The sequence below is a fragment of the Wyeomyia smithii genome, chromosome 1 (genome assembly GCF_029784165.1).
Source record: "Wyeomyia smithii strain HCP4-BCI-WySm-NY-G18 chromosome 1, ASM2978416v1, whole genome shotgun sequence".
NCBI lineage: Eukaryota > Metazoa > Arthropoda > Insecta > Diptera > Culicidae > Wyeomyia > Wyeomyia smithii.
The window spans coordinates 109,463,544-109,488,055 of record NC_073694.1 but is presented as its reverse complement, the minus strand read 5'-3'; the positions used below and the strand labels follow the sequence as shown (position 1 = coordinate 109,488,055).

Here is a 24,512-nt window from a genome sequence, read left to right as displayed (position 1 = left end):
GAATAGGGAAATCTGGAGTGCGGGCATCGAGGCTGCATCACAGATCGTAAATGTTTTACAAGGCACCAATCGACGAGAAACCATCGACATGCCCCAGTCAGTAGCTCAGTAGCTAACTAGCTAACTAACTGGCCTGAATAGGTTGCTCTGCTACCCAGAGAGGTAAGTGCAAAAAGCACGACTGGCTCTCTCCCTGAAAAAATGCCTAACGGCGGTCCAGGGGAGAACAAGGGCTTTGGCTGTCCAGCTTAAGGTTGCTCAGCATGGGTAAAAGCAGACACAACCACACCCACACCCACACTCACACCCACACTCACACCCGCATCCACACCTCCACCCACTTCCACACCCACACCCACGCCACCCCACAACATGATTGAGATTAAATAGTCTCCAGACACCGTTTCTTCAAAAAACTTTTGAACCACACGTTTAATCTTTATAAAATTCAAAAGTTGATGTATTTTTAGGTGGATAGTTCATTTGAAACCAATTTTGTTCAAATCGGTTAAGTATTTCAATAATTTTTCAATAATTTTCACATTTTGATGCATTACAGACAAAGTTGCAGTCCGATTACAATAAAATTTATTAGGGTCTTATGGGGCAACTAGACCTTTCATGCGATTAATTTCATGAGAATCGGTTCAGCCATTTCTGAGAAAATCGAGTGAGATTGAAAAATTGCACATACACACACATACATAAAATGCTCAGCACGTCGAACTGAGCCGATTGATATATGACTTTCGGCCTTTTGGACCACTTTTATATCTTCCGTTTTAGCCGGTGGTTGCTATACCCTTTCTAGGAGAAAGGCGAAAAGTTTTTCTAACAAAAACTTTTTCGTGTACTATGTACTAGAGATGGATCTCGAGCTCGGCTGAAAAAATATCCGAGTTCACTCGGCAACTTTGAGATTCAAACGATATTTCAGCAAGAAAAAGCCGGTTTCCGAGAGTCGTTACATTATTAGCCGAGGTTTCGACAAAAAAAAAACAAAACTTGACGAATCTCGCCTGAAGTTTTTTCCGAATTTATCGTTAAACACTGTTGATGCCAAGGTCAGCAAAAATATTACTGATATCTCGGCACGAATTTTACTCGTTCTCGAATTTCGGCAACACAGCTGTCATTCTCATGAACCATTGGCCGCTATTTCTCTTTGTACAAATTTCTGCAAACATATTAATAGCGAATTTCTTTATTTCACTGCGTCCGGGCAAATCTGCCGAGCAATAAAAAAACGGCATCCCGATTTACGACGCAAGTGAGAAAGAGATGCTAGATAATTGTTTACGAACTAAGCACGTGCGATAGTGGGTTGAAGCCGACAAATTTTACAGTGCGCTTCGGGCAGCAAGCCATGTCAAAACTGGGTCAAAATCGAGCGAATAAAAAAGGATTTTGACAGCAGTTAGTGCACTTCCAGGTCAAAACGAGGTGAGCTGGTGGAATAAAGAAATTCGCTATAAGTACGACGTACTAAACAGGAAGCGGATAAAAGTTTTGCTGAAATTTGTGTAAACTACAGATGTTTTCAAGCCGGAAGTCGAACAAAGTGTAGTACAGATTCGTGCGAAGTGGCAGTAGTGTACTTGTAAAAATCGTGTAACGCCTGTGCAAACAAGCACTAAGCGGAAAAAGCACCTTAGAGTGAAATGGACGCGGTTCAACAGAAACTGCAAGAGGAGGACGTGAAACTTTTGAATATTTCGTAAACATTCAATACTCAAAATTATTAAATGACTTTCTCAGTAAAACTCATCGAGCTTATAATTTATCTTTTCAAAGAAAACTACTTAATTCTCAGCGAAATTATTCTATGCAATTGGATTCCGCTGGAAAGTCGCCTCTATTGTGCCGAAACATTCAGCTTATATAACCGAGAAGTCGTTAAACTAGTATGCCGCCTCTCGGTTATGTCTGCCGAAAGCGCATTAAAATACGTACCGAGTTTTGCGGCATAAAATGACATCTGTTAAATACTGGTTTCCCGAAATTCTCGGCAAAATAAATTCAGTCGAAATGGTTGCTGTCCAAATCTCGGCACAAATAATGCCGAGATTCGGCGAAACTTTTTAAGTGTGTGTGTGTCCAGGGATGCCGCATGTACAGTAGTGCTGGAACTATCCGGATTAAAATATCCGGAAATCCGACCTCGGATATAGGACAAATATACAAAATCCGGATCAATCGGATATCCGGATATTATCCGGACATCCGAATCACTTATGACAATCAGTGCATGCAATGTGCGAGGTATCCAATTTTGAAAAAAAAAACCTAAATTAGTCCACCTAGCGGTGAGACCCAGCCTTTCTCATTCAAACTTATTATATGTTAAAATAGATTTACACGATTTGAGAGAAAAAATACTCCTTGATAAATTCTGCTGGTTTCATTTTTCACTCTAAATAAGGAATTTCGGATAGCCAGCAGCACAACTATACCGAACATTCAAAACCTAACATTCACACACATATGAGCATACATTTAAACATACATATGCAAATACCATGAAATGAATATGATTCAAATACATCACGCGGAAAATCCAGATGAATACTTCTGGCTACCGGAATACATCCTAAAGTGGCCAAATTTTGGTTAATCCGGGTATTTCAATGGCGAAGTTGGCGACTTTCAGTTTCTGGAAAACAACTTAATCCTCTAGTGCCCAGTGCCGCCTTTAGACGATCTTCAGCCAAACCTCTAAAAAGCTTCAATAAGAACTTAAAAAATGTTTATAAAGCTTTATAGTGATTTTTTCGAAGTTCGTCTAAAAATTAATTTGGGCACTAGAGGGTTGAGATGGCTAAATATCATCTATTATGAGTATTGTGGAAGCGTTACACACAGAAGCCAGAAATCAGCTTAAGACGCCATTTTAAATTTCTAGGTACATAGTAGCTTGCGATCTGGAAAACAACTTTAAAGGGATAAACATTACCCAATGTTTTTTAGGAACATTATCCCGGGCCCGCAAGCCGGGAGTAAACTCCATATTTCACCCGATTTTGCAGCTTCCGGTTTCTGGAAAACATCCTTAAATTGTCAAATCCAATTCAATGAAGGTATATCTACTCTTTGAGAACTAGAATATTGATGTTATATATGAAGTAATAATAGTATAGTATGTGAAATTTAACTTAATATTTGTGCTAAAGAAAAAGTGAAATGATGGAAATGACTTTTAATGTCAACTTCAATCCCGAGCAAGGCCGCAAACATTGAAATAGTACAATATCAAATTTAAATGATGTTGAGGCCACATATTTTGATCGTAGCTATAGTTTTAAACAGTCTTCGAGTTATGTTTCTTTCTATAACTTTTAAACCACATGTTTGAACATTATGAAATTTATTGTTTGTGGGTTTTAAAGCCCATTAATTTGAATTCAACTATGTTCATAGCTTCTGAGATGTAGAAGTGATTTTCACATTTTTCCGTAGCGCCAAAACTGATAGTTTGATTACAATGAATTCAATAGCAACCTATGGCGCAACTAGACCTTTCATTTGCAATCAATCTCATTAAAATCGGTCTAGCCATCTCTGAGAAAAGTTAGTGCGAAAGAAAGTTGCACACACACACTAACACTCACAGACACACACACTACGGCAGAGCTGCATGCCACCACGGGTCGACGTGTGACGATCGTCGAGGGCGCACAATACAGGTGTGACCACTGACAGTACCGAACAGTCCCGGATCAGCAGCGGGAGGTCGCCTAGGGGTGGTGAGCGTCGGACCAGGGACAGTCGACTCCTCGCAAAAGCCACAATCACCCGGAAGCACCTCTGACGGAGCGAATAGAGCCGCTCCCAACACCCAAAAGCACTAACCCGCCCTTCGGGACTGATGCCAGTAAGGTCCCGATTATGGCAACTGGCAGCGTAGTGAACGGATATGAGCTGGATTTCGGAATGGTACCGCGTCCTCGGGCTGGCACCTGCATCGAGCTCCCTTAGTAAAGTCGTGTGACAGCTGCTTGAAATGGCGAGGTGGTACCCGATGCAGGGGTCTCCGTCCCATAAAACCTGGCAGACCTTCCAGTACGTTCCGAGTCTATTGCCTGGTGGGAATCAGGCAGGAGTAGGATCAGATGGTTGTTCCTGACTTGCGCCGGTTGGTAGAGTCATAGTTGCCCATAAGGCGCTATGACTGCTTACCCTAGCCATGACCTCACTGCTTCGGCCACCATGGGACCACATAGGCGACTACTCCACCATGGACAAGGATAGCGGCTGGAAGGGGGACCCACTTAACTACAATGAGCTCACAAAAACAAAAAGAAACGGGTGCGTAGGGGTTACCAAATCCCTTCGCACGAGGTGGCATCCAGCGCTCTCCGCAGAAGAAAGCGGAGACGGATGCGGCGAAGTCTGGAGGTGGAAAAACGGCGCATTCGTTGGTGTCCACACCAGACATCTCGGTAGACGGTCCCTTGCTTGTCAAGGCCGTCGAAAAATGTATGGACACGCGGCCAAGAGTGGCGGCGCTGTCTGAACAACTCGATGCCATAATCGAGTTCTTGGCGAACAGGCGAAACATCGCTGGCGACCTGAAGCAGAGCCTCCTCATGCTTCGGAGCACCATTGATGAAGCCAGAAAGGAGCACGAAGAACTCGTAGCTCGGGTGAAGGCGGCCGAGAAAGCGGCCAGGACCGGGAGGGCGACTGCATCTAAAGAGGTGCAGACAGACGCCCCCTCGTTCGCGTCGGTCTGCTCCACGGGGCAGGTCGCTAAGCGAACGAGGCAGTCCTCGGGGGAAACGGCCCCCGGGAACACCAAGAAACGATTGGTCGTGCTACTCCCACGGAAAAACACGCCAACCGGTTCAAGGTCCATCGCGGAACAGGCACAGGTGGCGGCTACGGGCAACCCTTGGACTACCGTAGAGGGTAGGAGGCGTCGGGAAGATGCGACGCGCCATGATGGCGGAGCGGCTAGAGGACCAAAAAAGGTCAAAAAGGCGCGGAGTAGGGGTGATGCCCTCATACTCAAGACGAATGGGTCGAAGTACTCAGAAGTCTTGAAGAAGATGAGGGGGAAACCCAGCTCAAGGATCTGGGGGCGGATGTGCGGAGTGTCCGCCGATCTCGCACTGGCGAGATGATACTTGAGCTCCGGAAGGAAGCTAAGAACAAGGGGGCTACCTACAAAACGGTAGCTGAAAAGGTTCTAGGGAAGGAGGTGCAAGTGCGGGCACTCACCTCAGAAGTGATTCTCCAGCTTAAAAACCTGGACGAAATCACTGAGGGGTGCGACATTACACAAGCCCTAAAAGCGAAGTGCGGGGTGGAGGTGGCTAAGGAGTCAATCCGCCTCCGCTAGTCCTGAAAGAGAGCAAGTTAAAGGTCGGCTGGTCTGTATGTCCTCTGGGCATACTACAACAACCAGACATTTGCTTCCGGTGCTTCGAGGGCGGACATAAGTCCTGGAACTGCAAGGGGCCCGATAGGAGCCAGCTGTGCAGGCGATGTGGAGGTGCAGGCCATAAAGCAAAGGACTGTGGGGAGTCTCCCAAGTGCATGGTATGTTCCGGGAAACAGGACGCCAAACACTTTATGGGAGGCCCCAGGTGCCCAGCCGGTAAGCCGGCTGCGAAACCACGGGCGTAAGGGTGACGCAACTGAACCTGAGCCATTGCTCCGCGGCTCAGCAGCTGCTACACCAAACAGCCACTGAATCGTTGTTGGACATCGCCATCATATCGGATCCCTACCGCATCCCTCCCGGAAACGGTAACTGGGTTGCGGATAAGTCCAGTATGGCGGCAATATGTACGACGAGCAAGTTCCCGGTTCAGGAGGTTGTCTCAACCTCACAAGAAGGGTACGTAGTTGCTAAGGTGAACGAAGTGTTCTACTGCAGTTGCTATGCTCCGCCACGTTGGTCTACCGAAAGGTTCACCCAGATGGTCGATCTCCTATCCATGGAGCTAACGGGCCTAACGCCGTTGGTGGTGGCGGGCGACTTCAACGCTTGGGCTGTTGAGTGGGGAAGTCGCTTCACGAACCAGAGGGGCCAGATCCTGTTGGGGGCTTTGGCAAAGCTTAACTCAAATCTGGCCAACGTTGGGAACAAAAGTACATTTAGCAGAAATGGTGCGGAGTCGATCATCGACGTGACGTTTTCCAGCCCAGGACTGACCAAGAACTGGAGGGTAAACGATGGCTACACTAATAGCGACCACCAGGCGGTCTGTTATAGTGTAGACAACAACGAGAGGCGGCAAGCGATGGGTAGAGCCAACACTCCGACCGTTCGCGGGTGGAAGACATCGCACTTTGATGCCGAGGTATTCGAAGAGGCAATGAGAAGGGAGCGAGGGGGGCAGTTGGCTCCGCCAGACTGCTGACCAACTAGTTGCTATGCTATCGCGGGCGTGCGACGCCACCATGCCTAGGACTCGCCAACCTAGGAATGGGAAGCCACCGTATTACTGGTGGACGGACGCGATAGCCGACCTTCGCAGTGCGTGCCTCCGTGCAAGACGGAGAATGCAGCGTGCGCGAAACGAAGAAGAGAGGACAGAGCGCCGCACAGCATTCAGTTCTGCAAGATCGATGCTAAAGAGTGCGATAAAGGCCAGCAAGAGGGCCTGCTTCGATAGGCTATGTGCGAGTGCCAATACAAATCCGTGGGGTGACGCCTACAGAATCGTAATGGCGAAGACTAAAGGTGCGCTGGCGCCTGCAGAGCGATCACCAGCGATGCTGGAGCGTATCATCGAGGGACTGGTCGGCCAACCTGCCGAGCATCCAATCAGTGAGCGACGACAGCCGTGTCGAGGCAGGGGAGGAGGCAAGGGTTACGGATGAGGAACTCATCGTTATCGCCAAATCCCTAAAGGTGAGCAAGGCACCGGAACCGGATGGTACCCCTAACCTGGCGATCAGGCTGGCGATAAAAACAGCCCCCGGGCTGTTCAGGGCAGTCATGCAGAGGTGCCTGGATGACTGTCTCTTTCCGGACAGGTGGAAGCGGCAGAGACTTATTGCCGAAGGCTGGGAAACCGCCATGGGACCCATCGGCATATAGGCCTATCTGCCTGCTGGACACCGCGGGCAAGGTGCTTGAGAGGATCATCCTCAACAGACTGGTGAGGTACACGGAGGGTGTACACGGTCTGGCAAGTAACCAGTTCGGCTTCCGGAAGGGTAGGTAAACGCTGGATGCAATCTCTTCCGTCATCAAGACGGCGGAGGTAGCAATCCAGTGCAAGAGAAGGGGAATACGCTACTGCGCAATTGTCACGCTCGACGTGAAGAATGCGTTCAATAGTGCCAGTTGGGACTCCATAGCGCTCGCGCTCAGGAGCATCCATGTACCGGTGTCGCTGTGCAAGATTCTGGACAGTGGCGTCGGGTCCACCTGTGCAATATGTGCACTGCACAGATATCCTGCTCCCTAATACCCGGGCATATGCGAGCCTACTAGCGAAACCCTTCAATTTGAAGCAACAAACACTTTGGTTTGAGTTTCTTTTTTCATTCTAGGAGATAAAAAACTTAAATAAATGTTAGGTGCACATGTGACGAAATCAGTCACACGACGCCTCTGATTCTGGAAAATTATTTCCAGAATCGAGTTTTTGTTTACGACACGAAGGAGGGTCAGAAGTGCGTCCCAATTACCGCAGGAGTTCCGCAAGGTTCTATCCTGGGCCCGGTGTTATGGAATGTATGACGGAGCTTTGAAACTCAAGTTCCTTGTAGGGGTTGTGATCGTGGGCTTTGCAGACGACATAACGCTGGAGGTTTACGGCGAGTCTATCGAGGAGGTCGAGTTGACGGCCACGCACTGTATACGCAAGGTCGAGGACTGGATGCGCTCCAGGAAACTGGAGCTCGCGCATCATAAGACGGAGGTCACGTTTGTGAATAACCGTAAATCGGAGCAACAGGCGGTGGTCAGAGTCGGAGACTGCACCATCACCTCGAAGCCATCCCTGAAGCTCTTGGGGGTTATGGTGGACGACTAGCTCACGTTCGGGAGTCACGTCGACTATGCCTGTAAGAGGGCCTCATCGGCTATTGCAGCACTATCTCGTATGATGTCCAATAGCTCAGCGGTTTATGGCAGCAAGCGAAGACTTCTTGCCAGCGTGGTTTCGTCCATACTTAGGTATGGTGGGCCAGTGTGGTCCAGAGCGCTGGGTACTAACAGTTACCGTGGTAAACTGGAAAGTACCTACAGGCTCATGTGCCTGAGAGTTGCGAGTGCGTATCGTACGGTGTCATACGATGCAATCTGTGTCTTGTCCGGCATGATGCCTATCAGCATCGCCATCAAGGAGGACACAGAGTGTTTCGACCAACGTGACACAAGGGGCATACGAGGTACCAGAAGGTCATTCTCGATGCTCCGCTGGCAGCGGGAGCGGTCCAACTCCACAAAGGGCAGATGGACGCACCGACTCATACCGGAGATATCCGGCTGGGTCGGGAGACGACATGGTGAAGTGAACTTCCACCTGACACAAATCCTGTTCGGACACGCGGGGTCCCCCATGTGTCCCGAGTGCGTGAAGGAGGAGGAGACTGCTGAGCATGTCTTCTTCGTATGCCCCCGTTTCGTAAGAACGAGGAGCGGCATGATGGCTGTGAGCGGGCCTGGCACTACTCCGGACAATCTAGTCCGAAGGATGTGCGACGACAATACGAGGTACCAGGTACCAGCACGCCAGCGGTAGCTAATTGCCAGTCTTCAGGTAGTTAGCTAGAAGGTTATGAGAGTAAAGAGGGTGCATCACGCACAAAAGCCACTCCCCGACGTAATACTTAACCGTCGTTCCGGGAAGACCAGGGCTGGAGACTGAAGGGGTTTTAGTGGGTCGAGCAGGGATCAGTAGGTGCCTGGGAGAGTGTAACTACCCCAGCATCTCTCCCCTAGTCTCATCCCCACACCCTGAGTTCTCTTCTCAGGTGTCTGTTTGCAGATTTCCCCGCCACCTTAAAAAAAAGACACACACACTCACAGATACACACACACTCACACTCACAGACACACACACTCACACTCACAGACACACACACTAACAGACACACACACACACACACACACACACACACACACTAACAGACACACACACTCACACTCACAGACACACACACACTCACAGACACACACACTCACACACTCACACACGCACACACACACACATACACATTCATACATACATACAGAAAATGCTCAGTCCGTCGAACTGAGTCGAGTGGTATATGACATTCGGCCATTGGGACCACTTTTATACCTTTGGTTTTTCCAGTGATTGCTATACCTTTCTAGGAGAAAGGCAAAAAATTAATCAAAAGAAATAAAATAATGACGGGTCGGGTACGGGTCCGGTACCGGCAGTTTCGACGTTTTTTTCTTTCGGGTACGGGTAGTTGGAATAGATATTTTTCGGGTTCGGGTCGGGTACGGGTATTTTGAACAAACCAGACTTCGGGTTTGGGTCGAGTATGGGTTTGAAAATTCTCGAAGAGTCGGGTACGGGTAACAAATTTTCCATACACGACCATCTTCACTATGTACCCTACAGCAAAAAAACTTAATTAATTCATATCTCGATGGTTCTCCAATGGCTTTTCATCCTTTGGGTACCAATGAACTCGGAATGAATTCTAGTTTATTGGAAACATATAAACCTAAAAGAAACAGGATGTTATAAGAAATTCGATGCGTTGCGAATATGCACATTTTTACACACACTCCTAGAATCCGGAGCATTTCCGGTGACTTGACTATCACATTAAGATATTAGCGGACCCATTAATGCTCTATGCTCTACTTGATATTATTTTTTTCTGTGAAATATAATCAAACCAGTCAATTTTTGTCCGATTTGAGATCTGTTTTTTTTAAGATGGGTAAGAAAAAGCTATTGTGTGGACTAACTCTTGAAATTTTGATAATTGGCTTTGAAAAAACATAGCGTCGAAAAAACATTGAATATTTTCGATTTTTCAAAAAATCAAAATGGCGCAATTTTCACCCCGTAAGTTAAAAAAGGTATGTACAAACTCGGGGAAATTTCGTTTTTGCATCAAAATACATTGAAAAATCATATATAGAAGCCAAGGCAAAAAAATGTTGCACTGTGTAATTTGAGCAATTGTAATACAAATAATGACATCTAAGACACTGTGGTCCTAAAGTGAAGCCCTTATACGCCACCGAATAAAGTTCGCGCCATTGCTATTTCAAACCACTGTTCAATCAAGGGCCAAGGGAACTACATATTTTCTTTGTGAAACCACATATTTAACACACCTCGATTTATACGATGACCATCATCAAAAATATTAAACAATGTGGACAGCAAGAGTTTACAAGCAAAAGCAAAAAAATCGGTTATTACTTACGTATTTTTGTATTGAGTCCAATGTGGCTGTTCTTGTAGCAACCATTGAGTATTCATCTTGAACAGCGTCTTTAACAGCAGTACGAACATAGTTATCCAATTTTGTGGAATTTCGATACGCCCATACGCCGGCCGTAGTCTCTGCTACAAGCACAATAAGCAAACAGCTGAAAAACTGTTAAAGACTGTAAATAATTCTTAATTCTACAAAAACTGTCTATACTCACTGAAAAAAGCATGCATTCTGATTCTCTAATTGCACCACAACATCCGAGAAAAGCCACAGTTAACATTAATACACCTACTACTAGTAGGATGTAGAGGCCAATGAAATAATTGTTTTCATTTTGTGTCATAGAAATCAAAAAAGTTGGATCGATTAGCATCCATATTGAAAGTAATACTATAGCAAATCCAATAATCTGAAACAAGTTTAAAAATGTAAGAATTCTATGAAATTCTATAATTTATTCTATTGAATTATAATACACTTGTTACATACAAATTTGAGCAGGATAGCAATAACGAAATTATGACAAATCAGATCCGTACAACTCGAACTGTCTTCCAGTACGGTCTCGTTTTAGAAACAACTCGAGGCTGTACTATTGGTTTCATTTTTTGAAACAAGACTTATTTTTAAGATGCTATTCAAAAATGTTATGTTGGGAAGGAATTGATACAGTAAAATGTTCGGGCCAACTGTCAAATTGCCGCAAACGCAGCCGCAACGTATCCATTGTGTTTATGCCTTCACAGAAATGCAACAACAATGCACAGTGGTACAGTAAGGCAATTTAGGCGGACATGAGGTTTCCGATGCGATTTTTTTTATATTATAGTTATAGTAGTTTTTTATATTATATTATAATTGGGGTGGTCCTAAAATCGGCGAATAAAAAAAAATAACTTTTTGCCTTTCTCCTAGAAAGGTATAGTAATCACTGAACAAACGGTATAAAAGTGCTCCAAAGGGTCGAAGCTCGTATATCGATCGACTTAGTTCGACGAGCTGAGCATTTTCTGTATGTGTGTTCATTAGGGTGGGGAAAAGCGATCGATCTCCAAAACCAAATTTTTTTTGGTTCCTTTTGGGGCCCCAAACCTTAAACTTACCGGAAGTCGATTGGTTTTGTCTCCGTTTGGCGCATTGCATTTCAAATTTGTATGATAATTAATATGGGAAAACCTACTTTTTTTGCATTTACTTTTCTAGAGAGCTCAATAATGATCTAATAATGCACTACATTATGTAAAAGTATAGTATTTTAAATGCCTAACAACTTTGCAGAAGGCACTGAATAGCTAGGATGTCCCTAAAAAGAGCTATAGCTGTTCAAAGTTGAGTATGTCGATTTAAATGCAAAGAATCTTGTTTTCTGCCAACATTACCAATGTACCGGCGCCAGTATAGGAATCCAATCAGAAATAACCTGTCGTAACGAGTTTATACACTCAGCTGGATCAAACAAACAAATTCAGGTCAATATTGTCCTTTCACAAAAAAGTTAGAATGCATGCACGCTCATTTTTTGTTACTCTAAAGTGAGTTTTTTTTTCTGTATGCCTGAAGGGCACTGGGTACAGAAATGCCACTACGACATTCTTGCTGATTGTCTTTTGTGGCGGGCCCCGATTGCTGTGCACAGGTTACGGATTGTTCGTACTTATTGATGGAGTAGAACTGTTTTGTTGTAAACCTGTACCCCAATTAGGTACAACATAGTTGATGAAACTAATGACCTGCTTGGGATTGGAGCTCCATGCTTGGTATGGAGTTAAAAGGTAACTTCCTAAGAAGGTGTACCTAGAGGAAGCAAGAGCTTCGCAAGAGCAAAGCAAATGCTCTGAACTCTCTGGTTCAGATTTGCAGAATCGGCAGGTGTCGTTCAACACTACGCCGATTTTCTTTAAATGATAAAAAGCGGGACAGTGTCCGGTGAGGAGTCCCGTGATTATCCGTAGGTCACTACGAATTAGACTAAGTAGCTTTCTGGCGGTTCCAGGGTTCGGATAGATAAACTGTTTGCCTTGTCTACAACCCTGTGCCTGTTGCCATTGGGATACTATTTCTAGCCTTTCCCAAGTTAGTAGTTCGCTTTTGATAGCAGAAATGGACGTACCCAGAAACGGCTCGGGGCCAATAAACCGCTGAGCTGATCCCTGTCTTGCTAGGTAGTCAGCGTGTTCATTACCCTCGACTCCGCAGTGTCCGGGCACCCAAAACAGAAAAACTGAATTCTGTCGGGAAAGTTCCCGTAGAGTTTCAATGCATTCCCAAACAAGTTTGGAAGCGCATTTGACGGACTTAAGTGCTAGTAGTGCTGCTTGACTGTCCGAGAATATACCGATTTTCGCATGTCTGTAGTTGCGTTGCAGACATATTTTTGCGCAGATATATATGGCATATCTCTGCTTAAAAAACGGTGGGCCATTTTCCCAGGAAAAACGTTTCCCTGATACCGGGTCCGTATATACCAGATCCCGTTAGGGATCCCATTTTCGAGCCGTCCGTATAAAAACTGACGATGCCAGGTGGAAGATTAGGCCCTCCATTGTTCCACATAGAGCGGTTTGTTTCAATCACTCTATATGGAATATCCATGTTGGTCCTAACGTCCATCCAGTCGGAGTCTGTGGTTAATAGCGGAGTTAGTTTGAACTCCCTAAGTATGGTTTTCCTCCTTTGCAACCTTGGAGCGCCAAGCTCTGCTTCCTTTTTCACATGAAGATGTAGAGGTAGTAGGCAAAGCATAGCTTCCATGGCTGCAGTTGGAGTTGTTCGCATAGCGCTGGTAACCGAAAGACATGCAAGTCTTTGAACTTTTTTGAGTTTGGCTTGCGCAGTCACTTCGTTCACCTTAGGCCACCACACTAGGGCAGCATAGGTGATTCTTGGTCGGGCAATGGTCTTGTAAGACCAGAGTGCCAAGTCTGGTTTAAGTCCCCAGGTCTTACCGAACAGAGTTCTGCAGGCCCAGATCGCTGAGATCGCTTTCTTAGCGGCATGATCCAGTTGTGCAGACCAGTTCAGTTTCTTGTCCAGAATAATTCCGAGATATTTGACTTCATTGCTGAAGCCCAGTCTGACTCCATTCAGTATTGGAGGAGTGATGGAGATCGTCCTTCGTCTGCCGAACGGAATTAGGAATGTTTTAAGGGGTTTATGTTTAGACCCTCCTGTAAACACCATGACATGGTGGTATTCAGAGCCGTTTGCATTCGGCTCGACAGAGTTGCGTCATCTTTACCTCTTACGATGAGGACGATGTCATCGGCGTATCCAATGACCTCGTAACCAAGCTGTGAAAGCTTGTTGAGAAGTGCGTCGACAACTAGTGACCATAACAAGGGCGAGAGAACTCCTCCTTGCGGGCATCCCTTGATCACTGACATTGTTACAGACGAATCTCCCAAGGTTGCTGTGATCACTCTGCTAGAGAGCATTGCGTGTATCCAGTTCCTTGAAGTTTGGTCGATTCCCTTATGAGAAAGAGCCGTATCAATTGATGCAAAGGACGTGTTATCGAAGGCCCCTTCAATATCAAGAAAGGCACATAGCTTAGGGACTTTTCAATCAACGTCACTAAGCTGTGAAGAGCTGTTTCTGTTGACTTGCCGCTTTGATAGGCATGTTGGTTCCTGTTCAGCGGGGAGTCTTTAAAAAACTCATCACGGATATATTTATCCATTATTTTCTCCATCAACTTGAGAAGCGATGAAGTCAGACTTATGGGTCTGAAAGTTTTAGGTAGGGTTTTGTCCTTTCTTCTAACTTTGGGGATAAACACTACCTTCACCTCCAGCCAGTTATCCGGAATATGGCCCAGGATAAAGCTGGCTCTGAAGAGGTTGATGAGTTCGGAGAGGTTGATGAGTTAGTATGCCGTCTGGACCAGCAGACTTCATAGGGTCGAATGAGCTTAGAGCCCAACCTGTTGAAGCTTCCGTGAACAGTCGACGGGCCAGCAGGATGGACTCCCGAGACGCCATATGTCTCGAATTGTCCTGCCGCGACCCATCACTATTCAGTTCTTCGGTCTCTGTCGATCCAGGAAAGTGGGTGTTTATAAGAACCTCCAGCGTTTCCTTGGTAGTGACAGTGAGGCATCCATCCTCTTTCCTCACCTGTCCTAAACCGTTAGTATGGTCTTTGGACATCGCCTTTTGGAGCCGCGTAGCTTCCGGCAGAGTTTGGATTCTTTCACAGAAACTAACTCTGGATTTCCGTTTAGCCTTGCGTAGCTCGGCGTTGTACTTAGTGAGGGACGCCCTGTAGTCGTCCCAGTTAGACGTGACTTTTGCCCTGTTGAACAACCGCCTAGTTTCCCGACGAAGGTCACTAAGTTGATCATTCCACCAGGGTACGTCACGGCATACTGACCGCTGTGTTAGTGGACAGTTAGCGTCGAAAGCATCCATGATTCTGTTTTGTAGATCATTTGCTGCCGAATTCAGGTCAACTGAATTTCGAATGTTGCTGTAACTGAAAGTTCGTGAATCGATCAGGTGTTCCTTAAAGGATTCCCAATCTGTATTCTTAGGATTCCTGAACAGCTCTCTTTTCAGAGGGTTAGCCTCTATATTAAAAACGATGTGTCTGTGGTCCGACAAACTAGTTTCATCGGAGACATGCCAATTTTTAATCCTTTCAGAAATAGAGGCGCTACATAGAGTGAGATCAAGGACCTCCTGTCTGATAGCGTTGATAAACGTGGGGTTATTCCCTACATTACATACATTGACATCGTTAGAAGTAAGGTATTCAAGTAGGTACTCATCCCTGGTGTTGGTGTCCGAGCTGCCTCAGATCGTGTGGTGAGCGTTGGCATCGCAGCCGATCAGAAACGGCTTGTTGATGGCTTTGCAGTACCGCACGAGCGCAGCAACTTCGGGTGGCGGTATATCACCTTGGTCGCCCGGGAAGTAGGCCGACGCGACAACCATTTCCTGCTTTCCTCTGGTTTTTTTTTCCTCATATATCATTTATTTGACACGGCACAAATACAATTTAATGTTTAACGGCGCCAATTATATCTGGTGACTTAAAAACTAAAAGCAATTTTTTTATCCTCGCTGCCGACTACGAGCTGAAATTAAGTCTAACTTAAAACTAGCATGAATTTTTCAATCAGTGTTTTGTTGTTGAATGGTCGTCTGGTGCTCTTCGAATGGCCGATGTCATGAGCTGGGGCAGGGGCTTGTATCCTCGGGTCCTGGAGGTATTGTGCGGGGTCTAGTTGCTGGTTATGGTTCGTTGTTGTTGTTCGCTAGTGTTCAAGTGGCCATATGGTATGTGCCGCTGAGCCAAGATATCACTGAAGGCCTCGGGTGGCGAATTCGAGTGGGGTGCAGTTGCTGATTCCAAAATCTGTGCTTAAGGTTCAAAAGTGTTCTTGGCGTTTTGTTGGGTGTAGACGGAGGGGAACGGGACTAGACTGGGGCATGGATGGATTTTAGGAGAACGTATATAAGGGTCATGTAGGGTATGTCACGGCTCGCCAAGACATCACGAACAGGTACAGCTGGCCGTCTACCTCCGGCCTCAAGGGAAGCTACTAATTTAGACCTGGCGTCACGGTGGACAGGGCATGACCAAACAACGTGCTCTATGTCGTGATAACCTTCACCACAGGCACAGATACCACTTTCCCCGAGCCAAATACGACGGAGATGCGCATCAAATCTATAGTGATTGAACATAAGCCGAGACATCACGCAAATGAAATCTCGACCTACATCCAACCCCTTGAACCACGGATTCGTCGATACCTTGGGTATAATGGAATGTAACCACCTTCCCAGTTCCCCTCTGGTCCAAGAATTTTGCCAACTGATGATCGTATTCTGACGTACAAATGCGAAAAATTCATTAAAAGCAATTGGTCTTTCATAAATTTCACCGTTTGTTGTGCCCACCTTAGCCAAAGAGTCCGCTTTCTCTTTGCCCGGTATCGAGCAGTGAGAAGGGACCCACACTAAGGTAATCTGAGAAGATTTTTCGGATAAAGCACTCAGATCTTCCCGTATTTTTCCCAGGAAATACGGATAGTGCTTAACATCTTTCATCGATCGGAGAGCCTCAATGGAACTGAGACTATCCGTAAAGATGAAATAATGGTCCGTGGGCATTTTTTCGATAATCCCTAGGGTGTACTGAATTGCAGCTAATTCTGCGACGTAAACAGAAGCAGGATTATCGAGCTTATGGAAGACGGTTAAGTTGTTATTGAAGATACCGAAGCCAGTGGACCCATCAAGAAGTGATCCGTCAGTGTAGAACATATTGTTGCAGTTGATATTTCGATATTTATTGGAAAAATATTTGGGGATCTGCTGCACGCGTAAATGATCCGGGATTCCACGAGTTTCTTCTATCATGGATGTATCGAAAAACACAGTAGAATCAGAAGCATTTAATAAGTTGACACGATTTGGAATATTCGAAGAAGGGTTAATATTTTGGGACATGTGATTGAAATACAATGTCATAAAACGGGTTTGCGAATTAAGTTCGATTAACCTTTCAAAATTTTCAATCACGGGACGGTTCAAGACCTCACATTTGATAAGAATACGAGAAGACAGGCTCCAGAAGCGGTTTTTCAATGGTAGTACTCCAGCTAAGACCTCCAAACTCATCGTATGGGTCGACTGCATGCAACCTAAGGCGATACGCAAACAACGGTATTGTATTCGCTCCAGTTTGATCAAATGTGTGTTTGCTGCGGAGCGGAAGCAGAAACACCCGTATTCAATAACAGACAATATCGTTGTTTGGTAAAGTCTTATAAGGTCTCCTGTATGGGCTCCCCACCATTGTCAGGTTATTGTACGAAGAAAATTCACTCTTTGTTGACATTTTTTCATCAGATACCTCACGTGACAACCCCAGGTGCCTTTAGAGTCGAACCAGACACCAAGATATTTGTGTACCAAAACCTGAGAAATCGTTTTACCCATTAATTGTGTTTGAAGCTGAGCAGGTTCATGCTTCCTATAAAAAACTACTATCTCAGTCTTCTCCGGAGAGAATTCGATACCTAGCTGTAAAGCCCAAGCAGACAAATTGTCCAAGGTATCTTGCAATGGTCCTTGCAAATCGGCAGCTTTGGCTTCTGTAACAGAGATTACACTGTCGTCTGCAAGTTGTCTTATCGTGCATGAATTTGCCAGACATTCGTCGATGTCATTTGCATAAAAATTGTAAAGAAGGGGGCTTAAACATGAGCCCTGGGGAAGACCCATGTAGCTAATTCGGAAAGTTGCCAAATCGCCATGCGTAAAATGCATATGCTTTTCGGACAACAAATTGTGCAAAAAATTGTTCAAAATTGGAGAAAATCCTTGTCGGTGAAGTTTACCCGAAAGAATGTCAATAGAAACGGAATCAAAAGCCCCCTTAATGTCCAAGAACGCAGACGCCATTTGTTCTTTGCGAGCATACGCCAGCTGAATATCTGTTGAAAGCAACGCAAGACAATCATTCGCCCCTTTGGCACGTCGGAAGCCAAATTGAGTATCTGATAGTAGACCATTTGATTCGGCCCAGTGGTCTAAACGACGGAGTATCATTTTTTCCATCAATTTCCGGATACAGGATAGCATTGCAATCGGCCTATAAGAGTTGTGATCACAAGCTGGTTTTCCTGGTTTTTGGATGGCGATCACCTTCACTTGCCTCCAATCCTGCGGTACAATGTTTTGCTCCAGGAACTTATTGAACAAGTTCAACAAGCGCCTCTTGGCATTGCCGGGTAGATTCTTCAACAAGTTGAATTTGATTCTATCTAACCCAGGCGCGTTATTGTTACAGGACAGGAGGACAACTGAAAATTCTGCCATCGTAAAAGGTGATTCTATCGCGTCGTGGCCCGGAGACGCATCGCGAACAATGTTTTGCTCAGGAACAGAGTCCGGACATACTTTCCTGGCAAAATCAAATATCCACCGACTTGAAGACTCCTCGCTTTCGTTGACCGCTACGCGATTCCGCATTCTTCGGGCTGTGTTCCAAAGAGAGCTCATCGATGTCTCCCTCGACGTCTCGTTCACGAACCGACGCCAATATCCGCGTTTCTTTGCTTTAGCCAAGCTTTTAAGCTTGGTATCAAGCTCCGAATACCGTATATAGTCGCCAGGTATACCTCCCTTCTGGAAGGCCAAAAACGCGTCGGATCTTTGCGTGTAGACATCGGAGCACTCTTTGTCCCACCACGGAGTTGGAGGCCGTTCTTTGATCGTTACGCCGGGATATTTCTTCGTTTGGGCTTGCAACGCGGCATCTAGAATCAAGCCCGCGAGAAGGTTGTATTCTTCAAGTGGTGGATGATGTTGAATCGACTCGACCGCTTTTGAAATCATTTTCTCGTATAACTTCCAATCGACATTCCGTGTGAGGTCATACGGAATGTCAATTGGTCGCATGCGAGTTGATCCGTTAGTAATTGAAATAAGAAAAGGCAAAGAGTCGCTACCGTGAGGATCGAGGATTACCTTCCATGTGCAATCCAACCGTAGCGACGTCGAACATAAGGATAGGTCCAAAGCGCTTGGGCGCGCTGGAGGTTTCGGGATACGTGTCATTTCACCGTTGTTTAAAATAGTCATGTCGAAGTCATCGCAAAGGTTATAGATTAAAGAGGAGCGGTTATCATTGTTGGGGGAACCCCAAGCCACACCATGAGAGTTGAAGTCTCCCAAAATCAAACGTGGCGAGGGAAGAAGTTCTATTAAATCAAAGAGCAGCCGTTGCCCAATCTGTGCTCTGGGAGGAATATATATTGAGGCAATACAAAGCTCTTTACCTTGTATTGTCATTTGACATGCGACAACTTCGATGCCTGGAATCGAGGGGAGGTTAATACGATAGAAAGAATAGCACTTTTTAATCCCTAAAAGTACTCCTCCATATGGGGTGTCTCGATCAAGGCGAATAATATTAAAATCATGGAAGTTGGGATCAATATTTGAAGTAAGCCAAGTTTCACAAAGGGAAAATGCATCGCATTTGTTTTTGTTTATCAAAACTTTAAACGAATCAATTTTTGGTAAAATACTTCAACAATTCCACTGTAAGACAGAGATAGAATCCTTCAGATTAGCAGATGACTTAGGCATCGAAGGATACGATCGCTGCAAGGAGGGGCCATTGAGCAGTCAACTGCTTCAAAAATGTTCTAACTGTTGGGAGTAATGCTGTAAGAAAAACTTTTATTGGATCGGGTACATTGAAAGTTTCATAAATCCAGTCCACAATGTCAGAAAATTTCACCAGTCCAGCATTTGAATTTTCCACTGGATGTGCAAAAGGAGCAACTGGGGTTTTAGATGTTCCAGGAAGTGCTGGGAACTCCTTCTGGGACTTTAAATTTGCAAGCCCAGGAGGAGTTTGCTTCGGTTTTTCCGCTGCACTTTTAGGTTTGTTTGTACCATTCATTTCACTTTGGGAAATCTTTGGACCTTTTCGGGGAAGTTTAGGAGAGGAAATATTTTTCCTCTTTCTAGACTTCCCAGGATTGGCATAGGATGTTCCCGCTGGTGAATCGTCAGAATCGGTTTCATCAGAGGACAACAGATCGAAGGGGTTCGAAGTAACGGGAGAAGTGGTAACGGTCTTCTTCAGCATGTCAGCGTAGGAACGTATCCCTGCGCTGCATGTACACCGCACATGTCGAGAGCTCATGCAGATTTTCCCCGCAGTGAATACACTTTTCAGCGTTAACACTGCAAGAATCTTCCGCATGAGACTCCCCACACTTGCCACAACGTGCCTTATTGCAGCAGTAGGCGGCTGTATGGCCTAACTGCTTGCAATTCAGGCAGTTCATGACGCGGGGCACGTAGAACCTCACAGGGAGACGAACCCGGTGGATCGAGATGTGGCTTGGTAGTGCAGACCCGGCGAACGTAACTCGAAACGAGTCTGACGGAGTGTAAACTTTTTTGTCACCGACGAGCGATACCGACCGCAATTGCTTGCAGCCGAGCACCTTCGCATCGGGACATGTGCTGTTCTTGAAGCACCCTTTAGCACTTTTCAATATACACTCCACGGAAAGACTCGAATCGGTCACGACACCGTCGATCTCCACATCTCTAGCGGGTACATAGACACGGTATTCCCGTGTAAAGAGCTCGGAGCAAGCTATATCGTTGGCCTCTTTAAGGTCATTGACCACGACACGGAGCTTGTTCGGCCTGATTTTTAAAATTTCAGTCACAGCTTTAAAGTGTGACGTCAGGTCTTTCGAAATCTGTAGAATGTTTAAAGATTTCGATTTCGGCCCCGCCTTAGGCCTGAGGTAAACTGCCACCGGAAGAGTCGATCCATCTGGATACAATCTGACACGTGGGGGAGCTGAGGAATTAATATTAGGAGGGGGAGCAGGAGGGACAGGGTCGGGGGGATTCGAGGATGGAGGTGCGGGAGGTGGGGGATCTACATCCATCGCGCTAAAACTAGCGCGCCGATGGGACAGACAAGAAGCACGTACCTTCCTTTCCTTCTCTCCTTCGTGTTGGATAAACGTCCACAGGAGTACACTGCACTCACCACCAAATCGTTCGACAGCAGGCAGCTTCAAAGCGACACAGTAACACAAAGGCGCTTGACCTTGCGACACAGCAATCTAGACAAAAGACACCGGGACCGGTCAAAAAATGCCACCACTTGCACACACGTATTGAAATTTATCGGAGCGATTTCGAAGCACAACCGATGCTGATGCGTGTTCGGCACAGAAATGACTTTATTCCTATTGTCGATACTATAAATTCGCGAAGAACAGTCAAATATTTCAGCTTGCTTCACAGCAGATTTGTACCCAAAATCTGTGTACAAATGCTTTTGTAAACGTACTCTTATATATCCCACTTTCCTCTGGTTGTCGGTACTTAAACCGTGACGGCAACGACGTCGCGTTCGATAAATTCTGTAATAGGTAAAAATTTTAGTTCTCTATTTAGCAGAATTGCAGTCCTTGGTTTGGACTGCGTGTCACAGTAGATTAACCTACCGTTAGGAGCGTTAAGTCCGAGAACTTTGGATTCGTTGATCCACGGCTCCTGGATGAATGCAGCCGCTAGCTGCTCTTTGGCGAATCTCCTGCAAAGAACACCCGAGGCGCCTTTTGCGTGATGGAGATTCGCTTGCACGCAGCGAAGGCTGCTCACTTTGCAGTGAAGTTGCCGTCTTTGTCCGGATCGGAAGATGATCCTGGTATTGGCTGACGGCTGCCAACAGCGGTTTGGCTGGTTGATGGAAGTTGCTCTTCCTCACTGTTCGGCTTCGGTTGCAGCAGTCGATTGGCAACAGAAGGTCGTCGCGCACACTCTGGCGGTTTTTGACTCCGGGGGGTGCGACTTTTCGGTGGTTGATGCTTCACACTCTTGCGAGTCTTCGGCGGAACCGTCCGAGCAGCCGCGGGGTTGCGTTGTTTGGGTGGTGACAGGGCACTCACGGGGGAGCATCCTGCGCGTACCTTCCCAATCGCAGGGTTGCGTTTGAGTGGTTGTGGGGCACTCCCGGAGGAGTTTCCCACGCGAACCTTTAGCCCATTCGCAGGATCGCTTTGCCTGGGTGGTGGCAGAGTACTCCCGGAGGAGTTACCCGCACGTACCTTCCATGACATTGCGACGGAGTCTTTCCTGCTTGTGACGTTCGGCCTTCCGCTTACCTTTCGGATGCGTGCTTTGCCGAAACCGTAGTGCAGTTCATTATTTCTACTCTCAACGAGTTTGGCCGATTCTTCGTCAATATCCAGAACTATTTCGAACAAGGTCTTTACCAATTTGCGGTTACAGACTCGCCACATTTTGGTAGAAAGATGGTCGTTCTGATTCTGGAGTGAACGAAGAATCTTCTCGTCCGGAGAGTTCGCACAGTCCACGAAGTAACCGACATACCGTCTGGCCTTCGGCAGATCCTTCATGTGGTGAGTTAGATATCACCCACTTTTGAAAAAAGTGGAGGTACCCTAATTAGGGTACTTTGACGGTTACTCACTTCTGAGTAAGGGCGTCATACGTCAAAAACTGAGTAGAATCTACTCTGTTCATGCAAACCAGAAATTAACGAAAATGAGTACAAGTTACCCAGTTTGCCGAAATACGGAAATTTAATGATTTCTGGTTTTTGTAAATCTGACTCAATAAATAAAATAAATTCAGAACAATCAAAAACACAGATTTATTTTTCATCGAAACATTAGAAAATTTACTAAATCATTCCCGTGTCTTCATTGAATGCGGCACCCAACCGGTTGACAGTTGCCCGTGAACTGGGACTTACATTTCTGTGCCAGATAATCCGTCATCATTCGTCACCTAATACTGCGAAGGATTTAAATTGCATCGATTGTTGAGCACTGTACATCAATACAAATGTTTACGTTTGTTATCACGAATAAAAGTCCGGCTTTAAACGGCATCGTAGAACATACAAAATGCGGTTGTTCATTTTGAAGAGATCTTTTAGGTGTTTTCAAATCCTCTGCAATACTGATGTTGGACTGAAATTATTAATTGATTAAGAAATTATTGATTTGATGACAGATCAGATACTTACTGCTAGCCAACGAATAAAAAGCGACACCAATTGTTCTTCGGAAACCGATAATATTGCTGTTGAAAACTTTTGACATATACATATACTCAGGGTGAGTTAACATCATGGATAATAACTCAAAACTGAGTAAACATGGTAATTATGAAAATTTGGGTTAATTTTGCTCAATTGGTTAATGTTACTCGATTACTCACTTTTTGACATTTTGCATAAAAATACCAAACTGAGTAGATCCTAATCAGATTAGAGTTAAAATGAAGCAGCGTGCAGGGTATTTTCAAGAAAAAGAAGAAGCAACACCCGCAATTGACAGACATCTCAGACACTGCACTGAAATAATCTCACCTGTTCATATTATATGGGAGTGTTATAAATTTGTACTATTGGAACTTCCAATCAAAACGATGTGATCGAAAATGTGTCATGTATTCTTCATAGGATCGTCTGATAGACTCACATTCCTACCAAGCTTTTAAAATAAATAAGAAAACCCTTTAAAAACTAAACAACATATAATCCATTAGACTCATTGGAAATGCCATAATTTATATCTTGACATACAATAACAATTTCATAGGGAAATCTCATGCATTCCTTGTTATTATCCTATAGAAATAACTCCACTAAGTTCAAGTTTCTTTCATATGATATGTACATGAAAACAAATCAAAGTGTTTGTTTATGAAAGATACAATAATTTATTATAAAAATAATATTTATTTTAACAAATTTGTACTTGGTTGTTGACTGTAAAACGGCAATCCTTTAAATTAAGGCAAAAATGAATTACGTCGGTCAGTGGCGGTCACAACTTTTGATTGATTTCACTACCGACTTCCTGACAAATGAATACTAAAAAAGAAATTACCGGTTCAACGTTGGCCACTTGATCCCAGTTCCAATGGTCTGTTCGTTGTTTGCCCTACGATTTGATAAGTGCCAATTTCTTCGGTGTGATCTATAGTTGTGAATATCTATGTAAGTTTAAACTCAAATGAAGTATAGAAAAACAACTTACCCATTGGAGATAAACAAATATCCTTCCAATCGCCCAAAAAGACGCCGTCTGTTCGTGATGGTGTAGCCATTTTGAATAACTATCTGGATTATTCGATACCAAATCCAAACGTCAAAACAAAACATCACAAGTAAACTGACAAGAAGTCCACAGTCACGGAGACGTGTGTTTTTGATTGGATTTATCAATAAGATTTATATGTTGGTTTCGAAACATGGCGGTTTTATATATCTACTTTATGAAATGTATTCCGCAATATTGCCGGTAAATTTAAATTTTTGCGACACATGTCAGACGTAAATAAATATCAAATAAAAAGGATGTGAAAATCCGATAATAATTATTTCATTGTGCGATTCGTAAAAATTATTGTATCACATTTGATTTACAAATGGATTTCTAATGGAATCATATAAAATTAAGAGATCTTTTGGTACGTTAAATTCATTGGACAAATTTAATAGAGAATATATGTTGACTTGTTTCAGTGTAATGAATAAAAAAGGGCTGTAAGGGCATCCTTAACAGAGCGCTACTATTTAAGTTG

At 45.0% G+C, this 24,512-nt stretch overlaps 1 protein-coding gene across 1 annotated transcript in view; it reads right to left on the bottom strand.

The window, feature by feature from the left end:
• The window catches only part of LOC129718237 (tetraspanin-2-like), a 211,968-nt gene that overhangs the window by 104,267 nt on the left and 83,189 nt on the right, over nt 1–24,512 (bottom strand). The window contains exons 2-3 of the mRNA XM_055668813.1: nt 10,607–10,801; nt 10,381–10,554 (exon numbers count right to left, since the gene is read on the bottom strand). Of these exons, the coding sequence (XP_055524788.1) occupies nt 10,381–10,554; nt 10,607–10,801 (369 nt within the window). The remainder of the gene's footprint in view (nt 1–10,380; nt 10,555–10,606; nt 10,802–24,512) is intronic.